The sequence below is a fragment of the Felis catus genome, chromosome A1 (assembly GCF_018350175.1).
Source record: "Felis catus isolate Fca126 chromosome A1, F.catus_Fca126_mat1.0, whole genome shotgun sequence".
Lineage (NCBI taxonomy): Eukaryota > Metazoa > Chordata > Mammalia > Carnivora > Felidae > Felis > Felis catus.
In genome coordinates this window covers 80036694-80049816 of record NC_058368.1, presented here as the reverse complement: position 1 = coordinate 80049816, position 13123 = coordinate 80036694, and the positions used below count along the sequence as shown (strand labels likewise).

The following is a 13123-nucleotide window of genomic DNA, read 5'->3' as shown; positions in this document are numbered from 1 at the left end:
GACGAGACAATCTTCAATTTTATCTGCTTTGATTAAGCAAATGAATTTGGAGGACTCATTCACCCTCCGCCTCCGGCCCTGGCAGACTTGCCCCTTCTCCCAGGGACCCCTCCCTCCCTTCCTTTGTTCCACACATGTGCCCTGGGCCCTTCTTCATGCCCTGCGCTCTGCCTGGTGATGGCCGGACCACAGTGAGGGGGACCCACCCCGCCTCTGGAAGCTCACGGTTTGGCAAGAGGCTGGTCAGTGCTGCGGTCAAGGTAAATGGAGGGCCGGGAGAGCCTCTAACCAGCTCTAGGGAACTCAGGGAAACTTCCCTGAGGACATCCCACCTCCAAATCAGAGGGGAAAATAGAATTATAAGCTCAGTGTATTATTTTCATGAGTTGTTACGGTACATTATACTAAGAAGGGGGGATAAATCTACCCACCTGTTCTTTCATATTCCTCCAGGGGTTTGCATTTAAAAATGAGCCTAAGGCTCCCTCCTGTGAGATACCAACATGTCATTGCCTCTGTTATTAACGTGGTAGCTGAACTTTCCTCCCGGAAGGGTAGAGACACTGAGGGACGAGGTCTCGGAGAACAGAGGTGAGAAGTGCCCAGCTCCCACCAGTGGCCCTGAGATTGGTGGTGTCCCCTCTCCTGAGGCTGCAGGCCCATCAGGATGTTTGGAAAGTTGCCGCATGGATGGCTGATTCTAGACTGGAGTGCCTTTAGGAACTGACCCAGAAAACCTACCCTCACTTGGGCAAGGACATGAGGGAATTCACAAAACCCTGCATTATTCATTAACAAGACTGTTGGCAAATGTCTTGGGACTGGTAGGGATGGTCATAACTTTACCAGTACAGTTATTGGTTAAGAGCTGGTAAAGGTTTTGCAGACCAGTCGAACCCACCAGCAAGGCTCTAAGACAAACCCTTTTAGAAATCCGGAGGGCATCAAGACTGGAATAAGTTACAACACTTGTTTTGCAGAAGTATATACAATGTTTGTTATAACATTTGTTCCAGAAATTTAAAAAGGATTAACCTCATTAAAATGCCTCTCCAGCACATTTGGTATTTTGAATTCTTGAGGTGGAGTGAGCAAAAGCAACAATAGAATGCCTAAAATAATATCATTAGGGGATTGTTCTTCCTGCTATTATTAAACAACCACTAAAAAATGTCAACTGTAAAACAATACAAAAGAATATTCCTACCATTCTGACGTGTACAATGAAAGAGGATATAAACCAGAACACGTTTCAATGGTTAATTTCTTTTGAGGAGTTGAACCCCGTAAGAATGACTGGGGTTAATATTTTTCTCGTCCGGCAGCCGGTGAGCTGCTTCCAGCCTTTGTTTCCCTCCATTGTTCTCCTGGTCCCAGTCCAGTGACATGGGTCTCTTCTAGTTTTCTTCTGCACCTCCCTTCTGCCTGTCCCCAGGCCTTCAGCGTGGCTGTGCCATGGGGTCTGCTCAGCTGGCTCCTCTGTCCTCCCCGTGCTATCTCCTCTCTCGCTGGGGAGATCTCCTGGAAGGATTCCTCATCATTCCCTGAAGGGGGCTCCAGACTTTTCTCTTGATTTCCAGTCTTGGGTCTTCATGTTCCTGTGGGACAGGTCACCTTGGCTCTGGTCTCAGACTCAGTGAGAGTGTTCAGAACCCAACTTGCTGCTTTTTACCCACCCCGGACTGCCTGCCCATCCCGACTGTGGTCTTTTGGTCGTTGATGTCCCCGCGGCTCCTGACGCTCAGCTTGGACACAGTGGCTTCACCCCGAGGCCTCGCCCTCTCTGCTTTCCCACCTCCGCGTCACTCAGTCCCCAAGGCTGCATTGTCTTAGTTCTAGGGGCTTCACTGTCCCTGCCTGCTTTCTTTTCCCACGGCCATGGCCCCCTTCCGGTCTGTGCACCTTGGGCCGGGTGGCCACAAAGCCCTCCGGCTCCCGCGCCTCGTTGCGGCCACAGGTTCTGTCCATTTGTCATGTTGTCATGAGGCTAACGGTATTCAGAGATCCCGCTTAGGACCACGTGATTCCCCTGACAGTGGCTACGTGCTGTCTAACCAAACCTTCCCTTCTTTTCAGCTGGGTGGTTTGTGTTTTTTTTTTTAATAAAGACTTTATTTTTTATAGAGCAGCTTTAGGCTGACAGGAAGGTGCAGACAATGCCCCCCACACCCCCTCACCCCCCACTTGAGCACAGCCTCCCCTATTATCAACATCGCTCGCCAGAGCGCTCCGTTTGTCCCAATGGATGAGCCTATGGTGATGCATCATCATCACCCAGACCCAGAGTGTCTGGTTTACATGAGGGTCCACCCTTGGTGTTGTGCGTTCTGTGGGTTTGGACAGATGTGCAGTGACATGTCGCCATCACTGAATATCACACCAAGCATTTTCACTGCCCTCAAGATCCCCTGGGCAACTCTGCTCATCCTTCCCTTCCCCCACCCTCCTGGCAACCACTGATCCTTTTATTGTCTCTATAGTTCTACCTTTTCCAGAATGTCATATAGAACGTAGCCTTTTCACACTGGCTTCTTTCTCTCGGGGATACGCCTTTCAGGTTCCTCCGTGTCTTTTCATGACTTCATAGCTACTGTGTTTTTAGCACTGAGTAAGAGTCCACCTTCTGGACGTACTGCTGTTTATTCATCCATCACCTACCGAGGGGTATCTTGGTTGCTTCCAGGTTTTGGCGATTATGAATAAAGCTGCTGTGAACATCCAAGTGCAGGTTTTTGTGTGGACATAAGTTCTCGCCTCCTTTGGGTAAACACCTGGGCATGTGATTGCTGGGTAGTATGGTGGAAGCATGCTCAGCTATGGGTGCCCACCATGCTGTGTTCCAAGGTGGCTGTGTGTCCCCACCGTTATCATTATGAACAAGAGTTTCTGTGTCTCCACCACACCCTCCTCAGCACTCAGCGTTGTCGGTGTTGGGTTTTGGCCATTCTCCATAGTAAGTGTGTCTCGTGGTGTCTCATTGCCACTTTAATTTGGATTGGGTTTGTGTGCCCTCCTCAGCCCGGATCCGTGGAATTTATGTGGCCTTCTTCTTCATGACTCCCCAACCTAGAGGTTGGGTAATTGTCACAAAGGACCAGTCTCTGTGTTCCATGGGATGATGTAATCACTTTGAGCCTCAGGTCCCTACTCTAGTAATATGATGTCCGTGGGAACCTTCACATTGCCCAGTGCAGTTGTGCCCTCAAAGCAGGTCAGAACTCAAGAAATGTGGGGTGTTATCACTGCCGCGTGGCTGGGATCTCATCGTCTTATGTGTGTTAGTCTGATGCCCCTGACAATTCCGAGACACTGGAGGACACGGCTTCTTTTGAAAACGCCCCCACTACGCGAGGAGCGCCTGACCCATGGAGGGAAATCACTGAGCTCTTGTCATCGGTGCTAGTGTTTGTGTGTCGCATTCAACTCTCCACCCTCCTGGGACCCCAGGCTGGCACATGGGAGTGGTGTTTCATCTCTGTGGTGGTGTCGGGGAACAGGAATAAAATTAGTGCCAAACAAAGGTGTTTCCTCTTCATTTGGAATTTGGAGTAGTTACTGCACCATAGACTAAACACGACTTGGAAATATACACAGTGCTGAACTCTTGACGTAAATAGTTCATTCCGTGGTTTAGTGACATTCCTCGCTTTGCCATCTTTGATTTTTCATCTGCTCACTATAAGAACGTTTCATGTCACCTGAGTTGTGAGTCTTGCTGGATTTGTGGTGAAGCACAAGACAAACGAAAGCACCCAATGGGACATTAAAGGAATAGTCCATGTGCCATGTGGTGTTGGTTTCACCTCCTGCTGATGAAGGACAATTCTTGAACCCCCTCATCTTCTACTGCTCTTAGAATCAGTACTTTGTTCAGAGTTTGGGAATGACTTTGTTCATTACTGAATACATAGCTCAGTGGCCTGTGGGCATTTCTTTCTGGGTCCGATAACAGCAGGTTGTGGCTTGGTTTGGGTGAAGCCGTAATGGGAGTCCATTGCTTTCCACATGTACTGACAGTCGGAGGAGCTGTTTGTACCCTCTCTCAGAGAGAGTCTAGCCACTTAAAGTAAATGTCGTGCAAACCCAGCGGAATATTTTGGAGACCTAGTATGCCTGTGTCTGACGTTTTCGTTAAAGTTGTTAAAAGTTTTATTGAGTGTTTGCTTTAGAAAATCAACATATTCCTCCATGGAGAACAGAACCCAGGGCTTTCTAGTTGTAACTCGGAATGCCTCCGGAGCTGTTGGCACAAGTTTTCACGGCAGCTGCTCGCACTTGGTGATGGGAAGAGGTTCAGAGAGGTGGGTGGCAGGCCACGGGAGTGCCTTCACTTGGGACAGGTGAATCTTCCCTGACATATGTCAGCTAGCACGTGGGGCATTTGGCAGGCCTCAGGATGTTACAGATAAACCGAGGATAACTATACTGGTCTATTCCTTTGTTTCTGATAAGGAAGTGTTAATGGATACTTATACATACATATGTAAGTGTATAATGTATCTATCAGTGGAAGATTGGGGGCTACGTCTCCAACAGTATTTTTTATAGAGTAAGCATATTATTTTATAATACAAAGAAACAACCACAGTTTATTCTAAAACCCCACAAGGATCCTTTCAAGCAACCAGTCGGCACAGGAGTATTTATTCCTACATCATCCAAGAGTGTCAGCCCTAAAATGTCATTTTAAAATGCAGGCAACTCCTTTTCCTAAGTAGCGTTAATTTTTCAAGTCACGTTTTAGAATTTTTTTTTTTAAAAAGAATACAGTAACACTTGAATGTCACAGAGTTATTACCGAGTCGTGTGAAACTTACTTACCAAGTCCAGACCATTCCTGGAGAAAGGCTTGAGTGAAGGTAACATCGCTGTCTTTTTATACCTCTAACATGCAAGGTTTTATGAGGAAGAGAAAGGTCATGGGACCTATCACATGGCCCATTTTCTGTCATGTCCATTTGGAAAATACTTGATCTGACTTTATGTCTTAAGTAGAAGTAATGGTCTATGAAGGGGTCAGCTCAATTCCAGGGACTCAGTGAGCCAGGCAGAAGCAATGTGTCATTCTCTGGGACGCTTGGCTTGGGCTGTGCACACACCGCTTCTTGGAAAGACCATTGCGATGTCTCAGAGGCATCCGGAGAGGAGCCCCGCATGGGGCAATGGACACTGCGGTTAAATTCAAGAGTGCTGGTTCCCCTCCTGCTGCACCTGTCCCCAAGCTGTGGGACCCTGTGCAACTTCCCTCCCTCTCTCCGCCCACATTTCCTCACCTGGACCGTGGCGATGGCGGTGGTTGGTGCCTGGCTAAGAAGACATGTATGCAGATTAAATGAGTTAATGTTTACCGGGCGTTTATACAGTGCTGGGCACCATTCTCTTTGTTAAATGAAAAATCAGCACTGAGGAATAAGTAGTGAAGTAATTCTGTCATCAAGGCACCCCGAAGGTCACCTAGTCCAGTAGTTCTGGAACTTGTGCTCACAGCAGATTCTCCCGGGGCTTGGTGAAGCACAGGTGCCAGGCCCCCTCCTAGAGTCCCTGATTCGGGGGTGCGTTGTGCACCTGAGAGCTGCCTTTCTAGCAGGTGATGTGCGGCCGCTGTTCCAGAGGCCATGGGTCTTGTCCATTCCTTTTTCTTACAGGGCCAGCTGCTTGAGGATGTGGGCTATCCACCTGCTCTTCTGGGCGTTAGTTTGCCCTCAAGTAGAAGCTGAACCGTTGTATTGAAAATGACTCACAATTCTCGTTTTTTTCTTATTGGTTGTTGTTGCCACTGACAATCCCAGTTCTAGCCCTGTGGTGCCATTTGAAGGGGGAGAAGTGGGAAGAAGGTTCTAGAAGTATATATGTGGAGTGTCTGTGTTTGAGAGTTAATTTGAGGGGGTTGTGGCCGATGAGAGTTGAGAAGATGCTGGTGCCTTGTGGTCTTCCTCTCCTCAGGACACGGGACATGTGTCTTCTCAAGATTATCTACCTTAAGTCAGAATTTTTGCCATCTCTAAGACTCTGGTCTCACACACACACACACACACACACACACACACACACACACACACGCACACACACACGCACACACCTGCTGAGAATGTGCACAGGCTGTTTGCTTACAGGCTGGCCGGGCCAGAGGGCAGGTGGGTTGTGAGGCTGGCCCCCCAGGGCGTGGCTGCCATGTCTTGCTGTGGCCCCCGCCCCCCATGGGTCTCTGTTGCTTGCCCTCCTCATGAGGAGTTTCTGTTTCGTGTCCTATTACGGCTAAATCTATTTCCTGGATATTAAAGACCATTTGGGGTTAGTGGTTTAAAATAACTCCTAAATTTTGGTCAGGAAATGGCCTATAAAATTGAGATAAATTTGCCAAAACAGGAAGATGGGGGAACCACTACAGTATGAATAGTTCAGCTTCTGGGTCGGACGTATTTTGGAGAAGAGTGCAGCCATGGTCCAAGCTCAGTTCTGGTCACTGAGAAACTGGGGAGGGGACGCTCTTTATTCCATAGGGTATAGCGGGCAGTGTTCTTGGCTCATCCCTTGTCTTTGACAAGCATTTTGGCACGTAGATGTTATGCTGACGACAGATGCGTTTTATCAGTTGGTTCAAACAACTCCGAACAAACAGCTATCAGGCGCCTTAGTAATAATTAGATTTTGTTTTTCCAAATGCTGAACACAATAAGATTGTATTTCTTTATTCTGGAATTCAGGCTCTTAAAACTTGGAAAAAAATTTATAGTTAATCATTTTTTTATAATTTCTTGTTGACCTTAGATAATTTCTCTGCTCTCATCGAGTGATTATGTGTGAGTATAGGATAGACTTACACGTCCTTCCCTTGACTGGATAATTCATTTAAAACATACCTAACTTTGGGCATTGTTTTAGGCCTGAAAGCGGATTTGTAATCAAAGCACCCCCCCCCTTTTTTCTTACATCCTTGAAAATAAAGCTGAGAATTCACTTAGGCACCTAGCATAAAGTAATGGGTCCATAACTCAGTATCTTGCTTCTGGCATTCAAAATGTGTTCCACAAATGTGTGTTGAACACTCACTAGAGGTCGGAAAATATGCCGGCAGTTAGAAGAGTTCTTATGCTTTGTACTCTGCTCTGTGCCCAAGTTAAGGTGAGGGCAATTCTAATAATGGTATAATAGATGTTATACTGAACAATGAAGATGTTCATGGTGCTCTTTTTTGCCCCCAGAGTTTTCACATAGGTTCTGAAACTGTAGAGAGATCATCATGCAGTCATAGACTCTGGGGCCAGACCACATGGGTTTGAATTCTGGGTTCACCGTTGACTTGCTGTTTGACCGTGGGCAGCCTTCTCAGCCTCTCTGTGCTTTGTTTTCTCGTTTGAAAGTAGGAGTGATGGTACTGTTCCTTTGTAGGATGGTTGTGAAGACAGCGTACGTGATAATACATTCCAAGCACCTAAATGAGGAACTGTTATATCACGGGTCCCGGACACGTCAGCTCTCATTTATTTCATGATTATAAACGATGTGGACTGAAAAATAATCTTCCTTTTACCTCTACGTCATTCCTTAAAGTGTGGTAATTCCTGGGTAATTTACAGATTAGGATTATAATGATATTCACATTTCAATTAATTGAATAAGTTTTTATTGCATAATTTTAAGGGTATAATTCTATACCCACAGTTGAAAACTGGTCTTTGAAGACAAGAATAAAACCAACACGAGCAAATTGAAAGGAAACAGTGTAGTGATTCCGCACGGGAATCGACCATATTATCGCAGTTTCTGACTCTCGCGAGATGCCCTGACGGTTGGTATTTGAGAGCCACTCGGAAGAAGGTGTCTTCTGGGGGTTTCTTCCCGCACGTGGTTAGTGTGAAAAGAGCATGGTTTAATAGAGTATTCTGCAAAAGTGGGAACTGCTTTCCAGAACTTTCTGCCTGACCTTGTTCACATGAGAAAGGGCATCTTATCCTGAGCCTGAGAAATGAAGGGTTCTCGGAGCTTTGTCTCCTCCACGTCCCAGATGCATGTGGTCTCTGGGAGTCTGAGACTCCACCTCAAGTGTCAGGGACTCTGGTAATTTTCCACCAGCACATCCGCAGAGTCCAGAGTTGATGGGTCTCACTGAAGACAACAACCCTATCTTTTAGTGATAAATTCCTCTGGAATCAGCTAGTCGTGGCACTCAGCAAGCTGCTTCGGCCCGAGTGCAGATGTGGAGACAGATCCAAGAGGTGGCCCGCTCCGGTGCTGAGATCACATGTATCACCGGGCCTCATCCTGCAGGAACGGCCGGGTTTCTGTGAGAGACAGCGTCTACGGGGCTCCAGACCTGGGGCTTCCAGCCACATAACCCTCCGCTGCCGAGATCCATTTTAGAATTCACAGAAGGTCGGGGTCAGGACGCCACAGACTGGGAGAGCATATGAAGAAAATCCAAACATGCTGACACATGGAGGATGTTTATCCGTTGAAAAGCCTAAGATGGAGAGAGCCCCATACATCTTGATAGAGAGCCTTTCTGCAGAGGTCTGTACGGGCCTTCGGGAAATGAGTCTTGCTTGTACATTTTACAGTAGAATGGTTGTTTGGAGGATGTTAGGGTTTTCGTATATTAAGTACCTTCGGTTCCTCCGTACGTGCGTATATGTTTACGTGTTTGTACATACACACGTGCGCATGACTTAAATGTGTTATATACATTGATGTAATTAATGATTTTTGGTCCTTCCTTCATGCATTCATTCACGCGGTAAGTATCGTACTGGGCTGTGGAACAGAACAGACGAGAATTGTTGCCCTCAAAGATTGTTTGTGGAATTAATACAAACAAACAGTTTGGGCCTTCCATCATACTGAACTAGAAAATACTTTAAAAGATGCCCCTCTTTGCTCTTTTAGGAGTGGCTCAGCCTCAGAAACTCAACTTTGTTAAAAGAGCTGTAAATATAAGGACCAAAGCTCTTAATTGGAAGTATTATCTACTTTGTAGGTTATCTCTAACAGACCTTCAGGGCTGTTCCATTTATTTAAAAGGTAGGCGGGAGGCACCTGGGTGGCTCAGTCAGTTAAGTGTCCAACTTTAGCTCGAGTCATACCTCACGGTTGGTGGGTTTGAGCCCCACATTGGGCCCTGCGCTGACAGCTCAGAGCCTGGAGCTTGCTTCAGATTCTGTGTCTCCCTCTCTCTCTCTCTCTCTCTGCCCCTTCCCTGCTCATGCTCTGTCTCTCTCTCCCTCTCAAAAATGAATAAGCATTTAAAAAAATTAAATAAAAAAAGAAATTAGGAATTTCAAAATATCTCTAGAGTAGGGAATGAGTTAGCCTGGGTCTCCTCTCGCCCTGGGAGTTATGCAAAACTAGCCAGGGAGAACACTTCGGATTTAGGGAGGACAAAGGCAGCAAATGTGGAAATACCAGATGTAAGAATGGAGACTTCAAAGAGCACAAATGTGTTTCTACAGTGTTCATGACTTCCAGGCATTTTGATGAGAGTGGTATGTGTCACAACAGTAATGGTGCAAGAATATTGTCCTTTGCCTTAAAATTGCTATGTGGCCAAATCGGCAGCATCCTGTGTGAAGAGGTTGGACTCAGACAGAAGAAGAGATGATTTTGTAATCAACAGGGACGTACCCGAAGGACCTCTAGTTCCAAAAGACAGGGGTCACTCCATCCCACCCCTGACACAGCGAGCCCCATGGGACAGGCTGCCACCGTGTGCACCAACACTGAGAAATGAAGGGCTTGATGTTCTCTACCTAACACGTCCTTGAACTTAAGGGGTTCTTGTCACAGTTAGCAATGAGCCCTTTTCTGCGGATTACGCTATTGGGCAAAATTGAAATTGTGCCGTAGGGACGTTTACCACAGTTCCAATCTAATGTGTGAGTTAGGGATAATGAATTGGGAACGCAGAGACTGTTTCTGTAAAAATACCGAGTGGCTTAAAAGAAAGAAAACATGGGTCAAAGTTCTTGGCAAAAGATGTTGGGAAATTGTCCCAGGCAATTGGTAGGACACATCCTATGTCATCTTGCAACTGGGAAGAGCTATTGATACAGGGGAAAGTTGTAATGTAAAAATCACTGATGAAATGTGTGATGTCGCAGAGCGTTTTTAGTGAGAAGTCATTATAGACCCGATCCTTAATAAGCTTAATTCCTGAGTTGGCAATTCTCTTCTTAAATGAAGCCTCAGAGAGGAGAGAGGTGGGAAGATCAGCCGGTTTCCGTTACATCCAAACACCATGTAAAAATGCTGCCCTGAGTTTGAGTTCCTGTATCTGAGCGGAATTGCTTCTGACCTCAAGCCAGAATGACAGATGATGGACAGCTCCAAACGTTAACTCAGCTTGTTCTAGTCCTGGGTGATATGCCACTGTGTAATTTGAGAGGATATGGTATTAATTTGAAAGCTCTGCCTTGCAAAGCAAAATAATTAGGTTGAGTTTCTCATATAAATAGCTTCGTAGGCAGATGCAGCGGTCGCTGGCTTGTGTAGTGTTTTCTCCGTTCTTCCCAGATGCTGAGCCATGACGCATGTGCAAGCCATGGGCTGTGGTAGCCTGAGTACGTGCAAAGCAGAGGTGTCTTTCTATGCAACAGTTTTACGCAGTTTTGGTCTTAGGTTTTCAAAATTGGGGACTTTGCTAATCTGCATAGGTGTGCACTGTGGCACTGGACGGTGAGTGTAACAGAAAATCACCAGACCTGGGCTCGCCGCCCATCCGGTTGGTCCTCCTGTGTGTGTCCCAAGCTGGATGAGGCCCCGGTATAAGGCAACTTTGAGTGGAATCCAGCATTTAGCACCAGTGGATGGAAAGTGACCGTATTTCTAAGAGCAGTTCTGGGGAAGAGGTCTAGCTGGGTACTGAGATTTGTTACAGCACTCAGGAACTTCTCATAACCACAGAGTCTACCTGTGAATGTGAGTTGTGTTGTCTTAGCTTCTACCTGAGATTGCCATGCTGGTAACAGCCCTGAACACTTGCATTTCTCCTCACCCTCCACGTGGAGATAACCTCTCTTTGATGGCCTGCTGATCCTACCTGCTTACCCACCGGAAACCCTACGGAGTTCCTGTCTCTGTCCTGTACCAGCGCCAGGCAGGTGGGACCGTGACAGCAGGGGGCTTGGAGCCCTATGGAGAGAACCACACACAGGTCTTCCTGACCTTTGGCCCCTCTCTCTCTTTCTAGTTAAATTAAGGGTAAAAGGTGGTTTGGGATACCCACTCCCAAATTAGAGGCACTGGAAAGATTAAATTCAAGAAACAATCTAGTGACCATTTTGTAGTGTTTCAGATGAGCACATTGTGTGACTCAAACTTATACAATGTTGTGTGTCAGTGACCTCTCAAAACTGGAAAAAATATAATCAAACTTAAAAAAAAATAAATTCAACTTACAAGTGAAAACTAATGGTCTAGACCACAGGGTGTTCTCTTCAGTTGGGGGCGGGTGTCCATGAACCCTCAGAATCATATGTACGTTAATGAGTCTGTGCATGGTGCATTTTGAAGGAGGCGGTTCCTGGAGCCCTTATCAGACTCTGGAAGAGATACAAACCGCAAACTATAGGTCTAAAGACATGTTTTTGGTAGATGAGTTTTTAAATTTTATTTTAGAGAGAGTGTGGGCAGGGAAGGGTCAGAGGGAGAGAGAGAGGGAGAGTGGGAGGGAGAGAGAGAGATAGAGAATCCCAAGCAGGGTCCACACTTAGCATGGAGCCCAACGCGGGGCTCAATCCCACGACCCTGGGAGCATGATCTGAGCCAAAATCAAGAGTCAGATGCCCAATTGACTGAGCCCCCCAGGCGCCCTGGTAGCTGATTTTTATAGTAAGATCCATTGCACAAGATTCCTTATGGAAAAAGCCCTTGAATTTGGCAGAACAGAGCTAGGTTTGACCATCCCCCAAAGAGTTGGCTCTTAGAAGGAGGCAGGATGTAGGCACTTGTGAGGGTGACAGGAGAGCCTGCTGAAGGAGGACATTTTTGGCACATATGATCTCATTGTCTCCATCAGATGTTTGGCATGCATCTCATTTTCCTGGAACCACTGATTTCTTTGCGTGTAAACATCCAACACTCCCCTGCGTTTCAGCCCCTCAGTTTTCCTGCCCTACCTTGCATGGTACGTGCCCATCGCTGCACAGGACTTACACCAAGCCAGGCTCTCTTAATTGTCAAGGCTGTGCTAGAGAAGCCGAAATCTTGGAGGTGAACCTAGAATTTGTCTGCAGATGGTGGAACTGGGCGATGACTTCAAGAACCCAGTTCAGAGCCTTGATGTAAGGGGAAAGTGAGGGGGCCATGGAAGAAGCCGTCTGACCCACAGGGGAAGCCTTTCTAAGAAAACAAGATGGAGCGTGTCCTTACGAAGCCATGCTGTGGCTTCATGCCGTGGCGAAGGACTGCACGTTTGTGCAAGGCTGTTACACTCCAAGCCCCGTGCCCTGTACTGCTTGTCCGCCATGTAAGGCACAGAAGCAGGTGTGCAGAGGGCCAGCCCAGTCCACGCCGGTGACCCTGGCGTGGTTGTTAATTATTAATAGAGCTCCCGTTCACCCCCAGCAGTGTCCTGATCTGGAAGATTAGTTATATGGGAGCCTGATTTTGAGATTCAATGCTGAGAGCTTTCCACCCAGTCTTGAAGAGGAAAGCACATTCTTTGGTGCTCAGAAGCCATGAAAACATAGAGTCAAAAGTCATGAAGAATTTGGGGTGCACTGTAAAAGATGGTCAGAGACCAGTGATTCTTTTCTTTTTAAGTTTTTTTTTTAAGTTTATGTATTTGGAGGTGGGGGTAGAGGCAGAGAGGGCGAATCCCTCTGCAGGCCCCACACTGTCAGCACGGAGCCCGATATGGGGCTTGAACTCATGAACGTTGAGATCATGACCTGAGCCAAAACTAGGAGTCGGCTGCTTAACCAGCTGAACCACCCAGGCGCCCAGAGACGAGTGATTCTAAGTCCCCGAGCGACTTGGGAGTCAGCGATGCTCCTCCTGGTGGCAGAATGTGCAGGCAGGGGTTTAGAGACACAGTTTTAAGGTGGGGAGGGGAGGCTGTCAGGGTTCTAGGTCAGGTAGGTGTTGGCCATTGTCCTGGGGAGAAAGGCACGTGGGGTGTTTGCTACTC

At 47.1% G+C, this 13123-nt stretch overlaps 1 protein-coding gene across 3 annotated transcripts in view; it reads left to right on the top strand.

Annotated features, from left to right (window-relative positions):
- The window catches only part of COL4A1 (collagen type IV alpha 1 chain), a 155576-nt gene that overhangs the window by 3054 nt on the left and 139399 nt on the right, over nt 1-13123 (top strand). For 2 of the 3 annotated variants that reach the window (XM_045055861.1, XM_045055857.1), the window contains exon 1: nt 8452-8511. The exons of the other annotated variant lie outside the window; for it this stretch is intronic. In XM_045055861.1, coding sequence (XP_044911796.1) covers nt 8467-8511 — 45 coding nt within the window. In that variant the 5' untranslated portion in view covers nt 8452-8466. Of the gene's footprint in view, nt 1-8451; nt 8512-13123 lie in introns of those variants that run through there. 3 annotated transcript variants of the gene reach the window in all.